Below are 18,339 nucleotides of genomic sequence, written 5' to 3' on the forward strand. Positions count from 1 at the left end.
CTCATCTTTGCCAATAACATACTTTCTAAGAGACTGTTTAGTAATTGTTTTCAAGTGTTATTTATTTATTAAGTACAATATGCATCAAACATATAATATATGAAAAAAACCAAGATGTTGAGTAGGGATGTTTTCTTTCAAATAGTCACATAACATCACTATTAACCCCTATACACATGGGACTAGGCAGAGCGTAAGTTACAAACAGAATTTATGTATTTATTAAACATTTATTTGGTGCCTATTATTTTATAGGCATTATTCTTTTTTTTAAAGATTTACTTCTTTTATGTATATGAGTACACTGTCTCTGTGACACACCAGAAGAGGGGATCAGATGCCATTACAGATGGCTGTGAGCTACCATGTGGTTGCTGAGAATTGAACTCAGGACCTCTGACAGAGCAGTCGGTGCTCTTAACTGCTGAGACATCTCTCTTGTCCCTATAGGCACTATTCTAAAAACTCAGAATATAGGGGTAAAGACAAGTATTATGAATTTCCTCTTTTTACATGATAAAACTCGGGAATCTAGCTAATAAAATGTTAAAGCTCTGGCTTCAATGCAGCCTTTATTTACATAAAATCCTTCTAGTGGGTCCCCACTCCAGTAAAAAAAAATAGGTATGGACCAACTAGGCGGCCTGGTCATTTCACTTTTCTTTAGGAGAATGCTGACAATTTTCTCAACAGACTGTACTGTTCAAGACTTGAATTTTAAAAACTGAGGAATAGCCCTCCAAGTTTTATCTCTATTAATATAGGTATATACACAGCATCCCTTTCCTTCTACTTCAGGCAGGCAAAGCTAAAGTTCATAGAACCCTTTCTCAGATTAAAAATGTGCCCACAAGTCAAGGTAATTAGGCCTTACTGTGTAGGTCATAGTAAACTGGCTTTGTCATGTCTCCTTTGGGACTGATGGAATCAAATACATATTTGTTGTCTCTGTCATGGGAAGTGATCTGAGCCATTACTATTAGCCATTTGTTGTGGTATGGATGTGAAGTGTCTTCCCAAATGGGTCATATGTTAAAGGCTTGTCTGATTATTGGGAAGTGATTAGATTGTCAGGGTGTTAACCTCTTAAGTGGATTAATACCTCAATGGTTCACATGATGCTATTATTGGGAAGTAGAAAAAGGCGAAGGTGCTCTAGAAAAGGCTCCAATTGTCTCTGGCCCCTTCTGTCTTTCTATACCTTGGTAGCCAAGGGTGAGCAGCTTCTGCCTTATCTACAGATATTTTGGCTCACCTCAAGACTAACTAATGGATTCAGCTGAACTTCTACTGGAACCTTAGAAACTATGACCCAAAATGCCCCCTGGCATTTTATCACAATGACAAGAAATCAACATACCACCTTCTTTGGCTTCAAGAGAAAGTATGTCTATAATGCTCAAAATATAGAGAAACTTTGATAGAACACTGAACTGCATATATATATATATATATATATATATATATATATATATATGTATACACACACACACACACACATTTCTTATTTCTTATCCTGGCCTTTTGTGGTTAAATAAGTAAAAAGTATAAGTAATGTTAAGTGATTTCCAGTGATTTTTTTTGTTTCAATATTTTAACAGAAATGCAAAAAAATGAATGTAGAACAACTTTCTATTAATAAATATATAGAGAACTGTCTAGGGTAGCTTATCTATTTCGTTAAAAAAATAGTCTGTAAAACACCCTCAAATTCTAAGTGATTATGAAGCATTATTTTAGCAATTCTACATATCAACAAAATCACAATTAGGAAGACAAAAATGTTTTATTGTAAAACACTGAAAAAAACAAATGTTTGTTATCTTGGAAATGTTAAATATGAAAACTGTGTTCCGTGGTACACACTCCCAGATAGCTAAATACTGTAAATTACCCTATCATTTCCTCTAATATCAACACTTGATAAAGTTAGAGATATACCAAGGGTCTGCTAATCATTATTCAAAGTCATCATCTTTGGGTTCAACTCATTTTCACAAGTAAAAGTTCTGTCCAAGATGTTCCTGACACATGAGGCTTCCAGTTGAATTTCAGAAATGTTAAGAAAAGTATCTTCCTTTTTTGCCTGTGAATGTTTGCGTATTGCTGTACTGTTGGCTTATATCCACTACAGATACTGGTTCTAGGCCAGCCCAAGGGTCTTCAAGCATTGAAGGCTTAAAATAACTTTCCAACTCATTAGACATTCTTTTTTCTCTACCACGCCCTGATCCAAATGGTGTAGATGTCCTTGGAGAACCCTTTAGGAAAAAAATGATCAGTTAAAAAAAAACATCTAAGAAGAGATAATTGGTACTTTCTCCTCTAGTTAAATATTAGTGGGGAATCACATCAAAAGTTGCCAATTGAAACCCAATATATTCAGTTGCAAATTTCTTTAATCTAGTGCTTTTAAGACTTACTAAAACCATTTGTAGTTTTCTTTAAAAAATATCTGCTATCATCTTAAAAAAACCTTTCAATTTCCAATGTGATATCTCTGCAGCTATTAAATACAAATAAATTCAGTATAAGCAAAGATTAATTGTATTCAATTTTTCCTGGAAACTTACTTTTTGACCTGATAGGTTTCAAATTTCTACAACTTTTACATGGCATGAAATTTCTCCATTCTTATTAATTCCAACTCATAAGGGATTCAGCTGGGTGAGCATATTCAAGTTTGCAAAACGCCCTACCTAGATACAAGTTGTTAGCCAGAGAGGTACTTCCTGTCTTGTATTCACTCATTAAGAGGGGAAATTTCCACAATTCCAAATTTTCTATTTTTCCCTTCAAGAGAACTTTGAGTAGATCTAAATATGGCTCGAAAAACAATGGTAAGCATTAAAAAAAAAAAAAAAGGCAAGAATGCACAAACAAGGAAGGGACATCTGTATGAAAATGGCCGTAGACTACAGTTTAGAGGAGCCATACTCCACAACAGTAGGGAATTATTCACTGTCTTCCCCTAGGAATCCAGGAATATTCACTGAAATAAATGACAAAAAATCCAAACTCAAATAAAACAAAAACCTCTGGGGGCGGGGGAAGAAATGGAGGATTAAGGAAGTTTGTACACGAATGTGGTATGCTGGCTAAGTGCAGTTTCTGTGGAACAGAACTATATAGCTCCGCCACGTATTGTAGTCTTAGATAATTTCTTTACATCTCAGGTTACTCATCTGCAAAATTGGGCCAACATATATCAGAGGATTAAACAATCCACGTAAAGGGAATTTTAGTATCACGTCTGCCATAACAGTAAGAGTTCGGCAAACGCTAGCTATTGTCTTTACCTGGGGGTAGGTCTGCTGCTGCCCTGGGGAGTAGCCGAACTGATGCTGGGACCCCGCGGGGGACCTGGAGTAGGAGCCTGGGTAGCCGCCCGGGGACGGAGACCCGAAGCGGGCCCCCGAGAAGCTGCCGCCTTGCCGCGGAGAGTGGCTGCTCCCGTACGGCCTAGCCCGGGGCCCGCAGGGCGGAGTGTGGTGCGGACTCCCGTACCCGTCCCGCGGGGAGGGCGGCCGCGGCCCCCCGCCCAGGGTACCCCGGAAGTTGTTTCCGCCACCCCAACCTCCTATCCCCGGGCTGGGGTACGGAGGAGTTGGTGGTCGAAAATTCGGTCGGTGCATAACAGGAAACGAAGCTGAAGAGCTCACTCGCCAATGCCCCACCGGAACCTCAGTGATCAACTGCTAGAAGAAAACTGGTATTCCTGTTTATGCAGTCCTCCGGCTGCCAGCGGAGTAGCGCACCTTAGTTCCGGCTGCACAAAGGTTCCGACCTCACCACGCTTCTGCAAGAGAGCAGATTAAATAGATCACTCAAATCGGATAAGGGTGGGTGTGTCTGAGAGGAGGAAAGATTGTAAAGGGGAAACCAAATTCCCGACCCCAGCGTCCCCGACCCCAGCGTGAACAATGCCACCCACCGCCTTCGGGGAGACCCCCAGTATACGGAAACGGAAGCGGAAGAGACAAAACCGGTCATCAGGCTGTGCCGGGCGAGTCGGAGGAGGCGGTCCCGAAAAGGGTGGATCAGAGGGAGAGGGCGATTAAGCTTTGAGGCTTCCGGAAAGCAGGGCGTGAAGCGTCAGGGGCCAGAGTCCTGGACTTTAGCGAGTCGGAGGCGGAAGCCAACATCGACGCGCGGGGTGGGTTGTGACGAGTTAGGGGCGGGGCCTGAGACAAAGAGGGCGGGGCCGAAGGATGTGAGGCTAGGGACTTGGTTGAACCATTTGGTTCAAGGGGGCGGTGCCAGTGAGGCTGAGACCGAGGCTTGGGCCGAAGCGGAGGGTGTGCTGTTGGGAGGGAGACCAGGCGGAATGTCTGGGCGGAGGAGGCGGGGTTGGTGAAGGGGGCGGGGCGGGCGGAGGGGACGGGACTGGCTGAGGGGCCAAAGGTCAAGGAAGGGAGCTCTGGGGCGCTCTCATTGGGTTGAGGGGCGATGCTGCGGATGCTGGCCAGGGCGGTGGCTTTTCGGAGATCCGGCCGAGGCCAGGCCGGCGGGAGGGGGCTGTGGACCGGCCGCCCACAGTCAGGTACCCACTGACACTGAGCGCTCAGGCTCCCTGAGGAGAGTGCTCGCGCCTCGGATGCGCCTGTCTCAGGGCTCGCGACCGCGTTCGTGCCCTACTTCTCTTCTCCATCCCTGCCTTTAATCCCCCAAGTTTTGGTAATTTAGAAAATAGCACCTCCCGCCGAATGCTGAGTTTTAGAAAGCAGATTGCTACCTTGATAACTTAAGAATGCCTGTACTAATTAACGTTGGACTTGAGCCCTGCGTTTCTGTTCTTGTAAAATGGAAGTTGACGAGGTTAAGAAGTAGAAATAGAAATTTAAAGGAAAAGAGAAACGGGATAATTCGAAAATGTCATCTTTTGCATAAGATACCTGTCTCAGAAATCTTGTAGAAGATGGAATTTCAAATTACGAGTTTTGTGGAGTTTCCCTTCAGATTCTGAAATCAACTCAGGGAATTTTAGGACTCAATACATTAGACCAGCGTGTGGTATGGATCTGTGGGGGTTTTATTGGTTTAGATTTTTTGTGTGTATGAGTGTATTACTTGTATTTATGTGCATGCAGCACTTAACGTGCCTGATGCCTTTAGAGATCAAAAAGTAATCAGAATTCCTGGAACTGGAGAACAGTGTGATTGGATCTACCTTGTCGGTGCTGGGAACAGAACCTGAATCCTCTTGCAAGAGCACTAAGTACTCTTAACCACTGAGCCATCTCTTCAGTTCCAGGCCTTTATGGTTTTCATTCATTCATAGCACCTTTGTATTTCAACCTTCAGTCTCTGACATCTTCAGTCACAAATAAAGAGTACATTCAGATATAAATAAAGAGTATCTTCTCAGCTTTATTCTTTATTAATAGAGATATAAACACAAGGGCTTTTGGGGGAAGGGTTTAATTTTTTTCATGCCCCTGCGTCATTCTTGGATAATTCCGTAAAACTTTTTTGTTGAGCTTATTTTTGTTTTCGTTTTTTATTTGTTTGTTTTTGAGACAAGTTCTCAATATATAACTCAGGCTCGGCCACATTCCTTACTTCCGAAGATAAATTGTACAGTTAATCATGGAGAGGTAATGTCACCATCAGGATACAGTGATATAATTAGAGCCTTCATACTACAGCTTATCTAACATTTATATTTTCTATACTGGCCAATATATCTGTTTTCTCTTTCCTTTGTTTAGCTTAGTATCTGGCAGTTGGGCACTCATATATCACACACATATATGTCACTGAGTCAATAATCTGCCTTATGAAGGGAGCTTAGAAGTGGGGTGATAGGCACCAAAATTATGTTTATTACTTTTTTTTATAACTGGCAGAAAATAATGCAGAATTGGGCCACAGTTTACCCTATATTAATGATCTTTTTACTTGCATTCTGCTTCTAGAATGTAATTGAATCCAGGGCCTTATGTATGCAGGGTGGACTCTTTACTGATGAGCTTCAGTGTAGCCCTAGTCCCCACAATCTATCCAGATAATACACTAGAAGTCTGGGAGAAGAAATGGAGAGAAAACTTTGCCTGGAGATTAAGATAGTGTACTTCCCAGCACATTTGAAAGTATTGTTCCAAACTGAAACTTTAATACAAGACCCATTTTAATCTCTTTAGAGACTTTCTTCTTTCGTTATTTTGTCTTTTTTTTTTTTTCCCCAGAGCTGAGGACCGAACCCAGGCCTTGCACTGCTCTACCACTGAGCTAAATCCCCAACCCCGACTTTCTTCTTTCAAATGAGAAATTTGGCAAGAATAAATAAGTGTTTTTTTTCTTTCTTTCTTTTTTTTTTTTAGACTCACCTAGCAAGATCAGAATTCAGACTCTGAATTCTTCGGATTTTTTTATTTTTAGAAATACAAATAGTCAATCATTTGAAAAATGCAATAAAAAGCATGAAAGTCTTGAAAGTGTACGGGCATGATGACACATACTTTTAATCCTAGCATTTGGGGGGTAGAGGCAAATGGATCTTTGTGAGTTTAAGCCTAGCCTCATCTTCAAACTGAGTTCTAGGATGGCCAGAGCTTCATAATAGATTGTGTCTCCAAAAAATACTGTGTAGCTCCTTTTGGATTCACAGATGATAAATATACACTTAGGTGGTGAATCATAGCTGTAGCTAGGGTATTCCTAAGGTTTACCTGGGATTTACAATCTGACTGGCTGAGGTGGTGGGCCCAAGAACCCTATATTGAAAATTTGTGTAGTGACTTTAATGAAAGCCTGAGGGGAAAGAAAAATTTAGTTGTGCTTCCTGGAGCTATATAAAAATTAGTGAACTGTAAGGATGGGTGTGAGAATATAGTAGCTTTCTCCTGGAGGGAAAAGGGAATATTCCATTTTTGTTAACAAACAGACATGGTTCCTGCAAAAAGACTGCAGCACAGTGTAAGGATAACCAGCATTAGAAGGCGGATTATGCACCTACAGTGCTCGCAGAACAGTGCTGTCAGGACAAGCGCTGCCCAGGCTTCGCTGTGCTCTTTGGTTATCATATACATAGACATGAGCAATGTCAGAATTTTTTGTGTCCTTGAGAACTCTGATGACAATGGATTTTGGAGTGTAGAAATTAAAGCAAGTAAGAGCAACAGAATAAACAAGTGTGAATATGAGTGGAGTTTGCTTGTTTCGATAAGGTTGTTGTAATGCTTATTTACCTAAGGGGTGTTCCTATGGTGCATGTATGTGTGTGTTATCAGTTTCATTTTTTTCATATTGCCATATCTTCAAAACAGAGCAACAAAAATCTACTTGAGAGCCCAATATATAAAAGCAGAAGAATAATGCTTAAAATGGAGATTGGGGACCCAGAATTCTGTCACCTTGTATCCCTACTTTCCCATCCTGCAAAGCAATTCTGGGACTCTCCTGAGGAATTCCCAGAACATCCCCATTTTAGGCAAATGGCAGTAATCAGTGTTTCATGCATTGATACTTAGCTTAGCTCTACTGTCTACAAGAAGTAAATATTTTCATGTTTCTGTGTTGTTAGGGCTTTCAAAATGGAAACTAGGTTAAAGGACAAGCCATGGAAGTTAAACAGTGATTGATTAGATAGTTAGAGGTATGAGTTTATATTTAAAGGGATATAAACCAAGAGGCTTGGATTCATTCCCAGAACTGCAAACTCAGTGAGGCTTCTGTCTCCATGCAAAGGCTATTTCTATCCTATGGGGTAGGATCTCCCCGAAGAGTATTAGCTCCCATTTATCAGAGGAAGGTCGAAAGAAGCCGGGCTGTCATCTTGCATAAACTCTTAGATTCATAATTTTGGAGTTCTTCTCTTATAGTTCAACCCCTGTAATGAGTAGGTCTAACCAAACTATTAGGCACAAGAATATGGTGCATTTCTTGAGGTTATTTAATCAAAATTGATATCTGCTATAGAAATCTTATGTTTACTTTCAGAAGTGAATATATAGCGGTTAAAAGTTTATTATAGATAAACCTTGTTTAAGAGAACACACTAAATAATTCCTGTACATAGAGAATACTTAGGGTATAATCCCTCTTTGGAAAGCATAATCTTTAGCTTCATATTTCCTGAAGATTTTCAGATTATTTTCTTTGGAGTGCTGCCTTTTGTTAGCTGTCTCATGTTAAGGACAGTAGATTACAGAGAAGTGAATGAATATGAGATTAGCTCATTCCTTAATAAGAAGGAGGGAATCTGTTTCAAGCACAGTAAATCACTTTAATAGTATTTCCACTGACAAAGTAAGAGAGATTTAAAGGAACTTTTAAAAAACATTGCTTTGTTAAAGTTTATTCCCTTTTCTCTTTTTCTTTTTAAAGATTTATTTATTTTATGTGGGTCGGTGTTTTGCTTGTATGTATGTCTGTGTGAGAGTGTCGGATCTTCTGCAGCTGGAGTTACAGACAGTTGTGAACTGCCATGTGGGTGCTGGGAATTGAATCCCGGTCCTATGGAAGAGTAGCCAGTGCTCTAACCAGTGAGCCATCTTTCTTGTTCTCCCCTTTTCATTTCTAAGCATGTGATTAAGCACAAGATAAACATGTTATACATTATTTACTTCTTTCCAGATTAATATGCTTACACCAACAGAAGTTAAAGTTTATAAAAATCCCCACAAAAGTAGTTCTATATGAAGAAATAAGAGTTGAAAGGTCTAGACGTGAGGTTTGAAGGAACACTGAGATGGATTGTTGAGAGTAAGAAGTATCATAGAAAGGACTGTAAATATGAATAGGTATCAGCATAATGGGGGTTCTGAAGAGAGAGAAAACATAATGTGTACTCTATAAAAGAATCAGCCTCATGGGGCAGGAATGGGTGTCTCTTACAGATCTCTGAGGAAGTGTGGGACTTCACAGTACCAGCCTGCAGCCAGGCTCTCTGGCTCCCTAGCAAGAGGCAGAAAACCAGAGCATGTGCATGGCCATTACCAACTCTTGAAAGCTCAGTTTCCTGGGTGAGAACGTGTAAGTCTATTAGCTAGAGATTTGCAGACAGTTAGGGTGCCTGTCATTGTGTGAGATGCATAGGCTGCTGCAGGTAAGGGCCTCAACATCAGTCTGGGCTGGAGCTTGAATAACAAGTGTGAATCATGTTTTCAAGAAACTAACACTAGAAGATTACTTTAAATGAGCAGATGGCATTGGGATGGCATTGGAATCTATATCTTTGTAGTTTTCCTATTATGAAATGATACACATGTGATTCCATAATTTGAGTGTCCCCTCCAAAATACAAGTTAAAGTTTAATTACAACTATAAAAATATTGGCCTTTAAAAGATGTTTAGAACTTGAGGACTCAGCCCTCATGATGGTTTGCATGGTTCTAAGTTAGTTATTGATAGAGTGGTTTGATATAAAAGCAAACTCACCTTCCTTGTCCCCTGTTATTGTTGCCCTTTGTCCTTTTGTTTTCTGCCACGGGGAATGGAGCACAGAGACTACATGTGCTCTGTTTGGAAGTCCTAGCTCCTAAATTATGAGAAATAAATCCCCTTGTAAATACATCACCCAGTCTATAGTTTTCTGTTATTGCAGCAGAAACAAGCAAATACAACAGTTTTTACATAAATGTAAAAATTACATAGCAAGAGAAATACTGAAATACTTTCATCCAAGAAGCAACTACTTGATTTTTTTTTTTTTTTTTGGTTCTTTTTTTTCGGAGCTGGGGACCGAACCCAGGGCCTTGCGCTTCCTAGGTAAGCGCTCTACCACTGAGCTAAATCCCCAGCCCCCTACTTGATGTTTTAATAGGAAAACCAAACATCAGTTCTTTTTAAAATAGGAAACAGCGAGTTTTAAATGGGCAAACAAATTATAAATGGTATAATCTGGGTCTGGGAAAACTACACTTTTGTATTATGTACTTCTACTGAATAGTGACTGATTAAAAAGGTTGTTGTTATTTTTTTGAAACAGGATCTTGCTGTGGAGCCCTGGGTGATCTGGAACTCTCCATTAGTAGGCTGGTCTCAGACTTACTGTTATGTGGCTGCCTCTGCATCCTCCATGTCGGGGTTAAAGGCATACATCACCATTACTAGCTAAAGGTTAATAGTTTTGCTATTAGTATGTTTATATCTTACATTTATATAAACCAATTAAAAAGATTAAGGTACTTCTTGAAATATGAGAAAATAGCCAAGAGTAATTTATAAGAAAAGATATGAAAATATGTTCCATGTATAAACTAATGACAGTAACAGTCAAAATTTTAACTGTCAATTTTGTCAATTTTATAGCAAAAACACCCCCCCCAAATTAAGATGTTATTCTGGATTATGGTAGAGGATGGAAACACTACTTTGTACACTGCTGGTGTCAGCACGTAAAAATGAAACCTTTCTGGTGGATAATTTGATAATATCTATTAAAAGTTCTAAAGCATTTACCATGTGAACATGGTTAGGCTACTTCAATACCAATCTTTTGCCTTAGAAACAAACTCCTTGCTGCTTCTCCATTCCCCCAAACTCCAAAGGCCTTGTGATACGTTAACTTTTACCTTTACCATCTGAAGACTCTGGGAAGAGCCATAACCCCTTATACACAAAGTATTTCCACCATCTCTCTTGTCTTCAGAGTTACCCACTGAATCAAATAAATGAAACCCTCTATGTTACAGACATTCATCCCCACAATTGTCAATGCTGTTCCTTTCCTTTATATATATGCTTCTGAGCTACACATGTGCAATATGTGAAATAAGGACTTTTTTTTAGTTTTGAGGGTTTCATATAACATATTTTTAAATTATTTATCTTTGAAATTATGACACTTCTATTATGCCTCCTTTCTTCTTCCAAGCCCTCCCATATAGCCCTCCTTGTTTTCTTTCTAATTTATGAGTTTTTTTTCATTAATTGTTTTTATATATTTGCTCCCCCTCCCTGCCCCTTAACTTTTTCCAGATTGATCTCCTATCTCCAACCCCTTATGTCAACGTCTAGTGCGTTGGGGGCCCTGGGTACGGTCGCACACTACCAGGACACAGGGGATGCAGAGCAAAGGCAAGCTTTATTAATCCTTATGTAGAAATGAATATGAATTACCTCAATTTCCCTTTTGACCAGATACCATAAGATCATTATTCCCACGATACCAGGAACAACTGAGGCAAGAATAAAAGAAATACGACTAGGGCTGGAGAGATGGCTCAGTGGTTGAGAGCACTGACTGCTCTTCCAGAGGTCCTGAGTTCAAATTCTAGCAACACATGGTGGCTCACAGCCATCTGTAATGAGATTTGATGCCCTCTTCTGATGTGTCTGAAGACAGCTACAGTGTCATATATAATAAATACATTTAAAAAAAGAAATATGACTAAACAAAGGTTTCTTCTCAAAATATTCACATAACAAATCACCCCTCTTCTTCTTATCAAAATACACTCGCCATAACCAAGAGAGCGTGAGAACCACTTCCACAGAAACGGGACACAGCAGAACGTAGTTTAAGGCATTCCGGCCCCTACTTGCCCCTGTCACGAGTCCTTACTGACTCTGACTGGGAGCTTCATCTCTGTGTCTTCCACACCCTTCCAGCTTTGTTGGTCTTCTTCTTCCTCCTCCTTTTCTTCTACATCTCTCCTCTCCTCAACTTTTCTCCTCCCTCTCTTCCTCTTCTCTTCCCTTATTCTTCTTGCTGTCCTTCCTCTTACCTCTTCTCTTCCTCCTTCCCTCTCCTCTTCCCCTTCTTCTATAACCCCGTGAGTCCAGATTGTGCTGCCTTGCACATATTGTGTGGCACTGGTGCATGGTCAATATAGTGGGGCCCATATCCTTAAACAAAAAACAAAAGCCCGACCTTCCTTCCCCCCAGAAGCCATGAACTGTCAATAATTCCTCAGCTAAGTGTGTGTGCTCATGAAGTCTTCCCCTCTCCATACTAAAATGTCTGGCTTGCTCTTGTGCAGACACCCACATCTGCTGTATGCTCATGAGTGCTGTCACCCCAAAGATAGTTTTGCTCTGGCCTTTGCTGACCTCTGACTCTTACAGTCTTTCCATGTCCCCTTCTGTGGTGGTTCCTGTGACCATGCCTCTGTGTGTGTGTACTTGTGCTCCCCACCTTCTCTCTGTGGGTCTCTGTGTTTGTATAGTATAGATGCCCCACTTGTGACTGAGGATACTTACTGTTCTCCACTGACACTCTCTTTACTTGATCAGCTGTGAGCTCCATAGTTCCAAGAGCTGCACTTATGTATGGGCATAGACATACGAATTTACAGAGTAATGTGATACTATATGGATTTAGTAAACTAATACTAGTAGGCTAAATACTCCTATTTAAAGGAGTTTCTTGCATTTTGTTGGACTGGAATATCCCATTATCCTACCTCACACTTTCTTTTCTTTTCTGCCTTCATTCTTTCCTTTCCCTTTCTTTTCTTTCTTCCTTTCCTTCCTTTCTTTTTTCCTTGCAGCATAGAATATATTTTTTTTAATTTACGTTACATCCTGCCCCTACCCTGACACCCCCCCTCTGCTCTTTCTCCTCAAAAAAGGGAAGAAGCTCCCCCCAACCCTGGATGTCAACTAACCTTGGCATATCAAGTTACAGAAGGACTAGGTGCAACTTCCCCTATTGTGACTAGGCAAGGCAGCCCAGTTAGAGGAGAGGGATCCAAAGGCAGTCAACAAAGTCAGATATGGCCCCTCTCTTGTCAGGAGTCCCACATGAATACTGAACTGCTCAACTGTTACATATGTGCAGAGGGCCTAGGTCTATTCCATGCATGCTCTCTGGTTGGCGGTTCAGTCTCTCGTGGGGCCTTATGGGCCCAGATTAGTTGATTCTGTAGGTTTTTTTGTGGTGTCCTCGACTTCTCTAGCTCCTTCAATCCTTCCTCCCACCTCTTTAATGGGATTTCCAAGGATAAATTATGTCTCATTTAATTTTCTACAAGTAAGGCTTTTTGTTTAGCAAAATTGATTTAAAAATATGCAAAGCATGGCAAAAAATATTAAAACAAAAATTTCTGCAAAGTATTTGTGTGTGTGTGTGTGTGTGTGTGCGTGCGCGCGCGCACGCACGCACGCGCGCACTTCTTCAGGTATATGTAAGTGGGTGTGGAGAACTGAAGACAACCTGAAATGTAGTCAGGTGAGTCAGGTGCTGTTCTTGATTTCATTTTTGTTTTGTTTTGTTTTGTTTTGTTTTGTTTTGTTTTGTTTTGTTTAGACAAGGTCTCTCAATGCCCTGGCCTGGAATTTCCAAGTAGGCTTAGCTGGCTTGTGAGTGATCTCCAAGGATTTTCCTGTCTCCACTTGCAATCTAGTGTTGGGATTATAAATACATGGTACCATATTAAGCTTAATGTGGCTTCTAGTTATTAAACTCGGGTCTTTGTGTTTATAAAGCAAACACTTCACCAACTGAGCCCTCTCACCAGGCCCTCCACAGTGGACACAGTTACACCTGTGTCTTAGCATACTTGTAAAATGATTTGTTTTGGTTTTTGTTTGCTTCTTTTTGAGACAGAGTCTCCTGTGTCTCTCTGACTGGCCTTGACCTCACAGAGATTCACCTGCCTCTGGCTCCCAAGTGCAGAATTAAAGGTGTGTGCCACCACACCTGGCTGTAGAGGTTTTATTGAGGGTAGATTAAATTCTGTATACAGGAAAACACTAACAGGAGAAAATTAGTATTTTAAAGTTTTATAGAAACTTCTAGGTTGTTTTCATAAAAGGTTACTGATTTATTGACTGTCCTTCCAAATGATATGAAAGTGTCCCTTTATCCATAACCTTGTCAACCTTTTAAGGGCTCCAAACAAGTGAGGTAAAATAATGTTATAATATTCATCTTTTTGATTATAGAGGAAATTGCTCAAGATGTTTTTGTTACACTACTGGAAATTTTTACTTGAACTGTTCATTTCCCTTGGGATTTGTTTCTTCTTACTGATCCCTAAGTTTTAGTGTAGGACTCATTTATATTTAATTCTTGAGGATGCTTTTATGTGTGACTGTATCATCTATCTTCTCATTTTTTTCCCTGTACCACACTATCTCTATCTACCAAGGTTATGTATTGCAACTATGAACTGTTCTCTTTATGGTTGTTTGAATTTCAATCTTTTTATCTTCTTTGTTTTTCTTTTTTGTTTTTGATAAATAAAAACTTTCCTCAAATAAAAGTGTAAATATTTTCTTTCATTTTCTAGGACCTTACCTATTGAAATTGTATTCATATTTAGTTCTTGAATCTACTTAGAATTTAATAAATTAATAATAACAGGCACAGTCTCATTTTCCTATGTGTATAATCAGTTTCCCCAACTATATCTTCAATGATTTAACATTCCTCAGTCAACTGAAATTTCTCCATTGTGTAATATTTCATTTTTCTGTTATACTTGCTTCCCTATTCATTGATTTATTCCCTTGTCTGCAGTATTTGTTTGTTTTCAAGACAGGGTTTCTCTGTGAAGCCCTGGCTGTCCTAGAACTCGATCTATAGACCAGACTGGCTTCAAATGCAGTAAGTCCCCTGGCTGTGCCTCCTGAGTGCTGTGATTAAAAGGCTTGGCTTCAATTGTCTGTTATTGATACAGTATATCATATGATCTCTTAGCCTAATTATTCTTCTCTAACCTCATAATTTTACTGACTGTCCTTGATCATGTACTCATCAAAATGAATTTTAAAATAAATGTATTAATTATACTTTTTGTTTCTTTTCTTGGTAGTAAGATGTTTATGCATTTTTGGTGTGATTTAGTGACAGGGTTTCCCTCTGTATCCAGGTTGGAATGGAATTCGCTATAGATCAGGCTGACCTTGAACTCATGGCAATCCTCCTGCCCCAGCCCCTCAAGTGCTGAGAATTCAGGCATGAGATACCATGTCTGTGAGTTCCCTGGAGCTAGTGGTATAGGCTGTTGTAAGCCATTGGTGTGGGAGCTTAGCACCAAACTCTTGGTTTCCAAGTTGAATTTTAATAATACATTTAGTTTCGTTTGTACGCTTCCTAAAGCTTGTCTCAGGTTTGCTGGTAAGCTAACTAACTGTGTTTCCATAGTAGTCATGCTCTCTAAGGCCTATGGGTCATTTAGTAGTGTATACTGAATTATGAACTCCTAGGGCAAACACACGATTAGGCTCCTTCAAGACAACTCACATATTTCATCAGCATATTAATAGGTAACCTTGGTTTATAAATGTTCCTGTTTGAAGGTACCATATGTAATACTGTTAATTCATCAGTTTTAAATTCATAACAACATTAAGATCAGCTACTATGCATTTTCTCCTTAAATCATATCATATCCTTCATGTGGTCCGCAATATTCGATACCACTTTGCCACTATATTTGTTTTTTTAATCAGTGAAATCAACAATAAAAAGCAAAAGAATATTGCCAAATGGACACTTATTTCTGGTATAACAGTTGAAACAAGAGAGATGAAGATTACCTTGTTTGATATCAGATGGGAATATGTTCTTTGGTGGTTCAGTTTTCCAGTGCATTGTACTGTGTATGTTTCAAAATGATTGTAAAGGACCTGTTAATTTTGGGTCACAAATAAACCTTAATGGCTAGTCAAATCTTGAATAAAATGGTCTACTGTAACATTTTCAATCCCGTTTGATGATACTTATGTGTGCAAAGCTATTGGTTGCTAAGATCTTCAAAGTGACAATATTTATAAAAATATTGCAGAGGCTGCACAGCAGGAGACACCTGAGATAATACTTCATATTATTCATGAAGATGGGTCCCACTGTGTAGTCCCATGGGCCTAGAGCTCACTGTAGACAAGGCCATTCAAGCATCAGAGCAGTCTTCCTGCCACAGTTAACCAAGTGCTGGTGTTCCAATCTTGTACCACCACGTGGCATCCTTATTTTGTTTTCTGAAGCAGAAACTTGAACTCCAACTACTTTTGCTTACGTCTTCCAACTTTTAAGGTTACAGGTATGCAGCACTTTTCTGGGCCCTTTGATTTTTTTTTTAATTCAAAGTTTTATCTAAGTATCAGAAATACTATGTGGTTAATTTTACAGTAAAGTTAACTTTTTGTTTTGTTTTTCGAGAAGGGGTTTCTTCGTGTAGCGTTGGCTGTCCTGAAACTTACTCTGTAGATCAGATTGTTCTTGAACTGCCTGCCTCTGACCCCCAAGTGCCGGAATTAAAGGCATGCACCACCTTTAAAATTAGCTGTTAAAAGGCTAGGTGTGGTTGCACATGCAATTAATCCTAGCACCTGGGAGGCAGAGTTAGATCTTTATGAATTTGAGGCCAGCCTGATTTACAGAGATTGATCCAAGCTAGCCAGGGCTACCTAGTCTCACTGTCTCAAAACCAAAGACACAAAAAGGTTAATTTTGCTTTTCTATCCTTCCTAACTTCATGTGCTTTATTTTTTGTTTGTTTGCTTGTTTTGTACTTTTGTTTTTGAAAACCCATTGAGTCTATTTAATGTTGTCTGTCTGTGCATGGGTTTAGGGTCATTTATTTATTATATGTTTCTCTCATATGTGCATTCTACTTTCCAGTTCATAGATCTCTGTGTTTAATTTGAAGTTTATGTAAGTCAGGAAGCTAGAAAAGGTCCATTAGAAGGGGTCAGGGGAGTATTTATGTGTGTGGGATAAGTTATAAATGATACAATTTATGAAACACCCTTCTGGAAATCCACTACTTTGTAAAGAAATTAAAAGTTACAGTTGTAGCCTCTTGTGTCCCAAATCCATGAAAAAACTGACCTTCTCTTTCCCAGAGCTGTCAATTACCCATAGCTTCTTAGCTATGGGTGGGACTTCGTGACCACCTCCTTAATCCATACTGGGTTTGGTCTTTCTTGGACTTGCCCAGAACTTACATATGCTGTCATAACTAAGGTTAGTTCATAGTCTGGCAAACACTTTTTATTATAGCTATTCACTTCATCTGGCTCTTAAAAATCTCTCTGCTCCCTTTTCCAACGTGATCCCTGAGTCCTGGGAGGAGGAATGTGATGCAGATGCCCCATTTATCACTGGTGCCTCCCCAGTCTGTTTGACCAGAATATGTCTCTGTGTTAATGGGCATTTACTGAAGAAAGACGTGTCCAAGAGAAGGTTGAGAGATATAGTAACCTATGGGATCACAAAACGTTGTTAGACGTTAGTTAATACTTGTGAGCACAGGCTTTTCCACCCAAATCCCGTGAAGTAACTGTGAGACTTCTTAGATATGAATAAATGCCTGGTAATAGCTTTGGCTCATTCCCCTAGTAGCTTGTAACTTAATTATCCCAGTAAAGCTAGTCTAAGTCATGCCACGTGGCTAGTTACTGCTCTTTCAGTTTCATGTGACCAATAGTCTTCCTCAGAGTTTCGGGAAAATATTTCCTGTGCCTGACTCTATCCCAGGTCCAGTATCTCTACCAGATGTCACACCTAATCCTGGATTGCCTTACTGGCCTATCAGCTTTTTATTGGCAGATGAAGCTTCCACACAGTGTACAAGAGATTTTTCGATACATTTTCCTCCTTTAGTCCAATAAAAGGATCTTAGAATAATAAACTATATACAATAACAATTATGAAAACTCTCAGGTAAGATTACATTCATAATGTCCAGTCCATATGTATGTGGCAACCCTGGAGAAAGTAACTATCCTGTTCTGGTGAGTTCAGAGTTCTACACCTAAATCAATTTCTATCATAAATTATATTACCAATATAAAACATTTTCTTAGACTTAAGAGCATTTTTAAAATCCTAAACAATTTAAGCTTAATTGTAAGACTATAACTATTTAGTCTTTAATCCCATCAGAGACTTGAAAAGGAATAAATATTTCCTGAGTCTGCAGGAAGTGAGGCAAGCAGCTTCTATAACTATAGAAATGATATAGAAAGCTGGCTGCCTGGACAGTTTCGCCAAATTTCTCTGTAACATTGGAGGATCCATCTTCAGCCTTCTGGCTCAGAATATCTGACAGAATTTTTGTGAAGCAGGATATATAAAAGGACAGATTATCCTGTCTTGGCAAAGCTCAGCAGTTGACTTCCCTGCATTCTGTTTGCCCAGTTTGGACAGCATGCTCTCAGCAGTTGAAGCAAGGGTAGTTGCTTGCCCAGTGGCTGGGTTTCCATTTTTGAAGGTTCTTTGATGCTCGTCATCTTAGTTGAAGTGGAGCGAGGAACCTGACTCATTGTCAAAAAGGCTTTTTATTAATAAAATGTCCTTTAATGCCGTATTCTGTAGCTCTCTGAGGGTCTTGAAGACCATCTATTTATAGTATATCTGAATAGACAACCATTGCTTCTTTCTAGCTGTTTACTAGCTGTTCAGCCTTGGAAACATGTTCATGTAATTTCTGTAAAGTACT

The 18,339-nt window shown here is 39.6% G+C and overlaps 2 protein-coding genes across 15 annotated transcripts in view; one reads left to right on the forward strand and one right to left on the reverse strand.

Annotated features, from left to right (window-relative positions):
- Positions 1-1,767: 1,767 nt before the first annotated feature.
- Mplkip (M-phase specific PLK1 interacting protein) lies at positions 1,768-4,428 on the reverse strand. 2 transcript variants are annotated; one of them, NM_001444229.1, is made up of 3 exons: positions 3,935-4,428; positions 3,300-3,799; positions 1,768-2,261 (listed from the first exon to the last, which is right to left on the reverse strand). In NM_001444229.1, the coding sequence occupies exons 2-3, from the start codon at positions 3,633-3,635 to the stop codon at positions 2,061-2,063; spliced, it is 537 nt and encodes a 178-aa protein (NP_001431158.1). In that variant the 5' UTR covers positions 3,636-3,799; positions 3,935-4,428; the 3' UTR covers positions 1,768-2,060. The 2 variants fall into 2 exon arrangements, with proteins under 2 accessions (NP_001431158.1, NP_001102922.1); NM_001109452.2 differs by having other exon boundaries at positions 3,300-4,089.
- The window catches only part of Sugct (succinylCoA:glutarate-CoA transferase), an 866,857-nt gene continuing 852,945 nt past the window's right edge, over positions 4,428-18,339 (forward strand). For 8 of the 13 annotated variants that reach the window (XM_087591066.1, XM_087591068.1, XM_087591074.1 and 5 more), the window contains exon 1: positions 4,428-4,543. In XM_087591066.1, the coding sequence (XP_087447192.1) occupies positions 4,450-4,543 (94 nt within the window). In that variant the 5' untranslated portion in view covers positions 4,428-4,449. 13 annotated transcript variants of the gene reach the window in all.

This window comes from Rattus norvegicus, chromosome 17 (genome assembly GCF_021556685.1).
Source record: "Rattus norvegicus strain SHRSP/BbbUtx chromosome 17, alternate assembly SHRSP_T2T, whole genome shotgun sequence".
NCBI lineage: Eukaryota > Metazoa > Chordata > Mammalia > Rodentia > Muridae > Rattus > Rattus norvegicus.

What these genes read in the sequence shown, in the direction of transcription:
- Mplkip (NM_001444229.1), bottom strand. Translation starts at nt 3,635, where the DNA reads ATGCACCGACCGAATTTTCGACCACCAACTCCTCCGTACCCCAGCCCG. An exon ending in AGCAGCAGACCTACCCCCAG is followed by an intron (nt 2,262 to 3,299) that starts GTAAAGACAATA and finishes TTTTTCCTAAAG; the next exon opens with GGTTCTCCAAGGACATCTAC.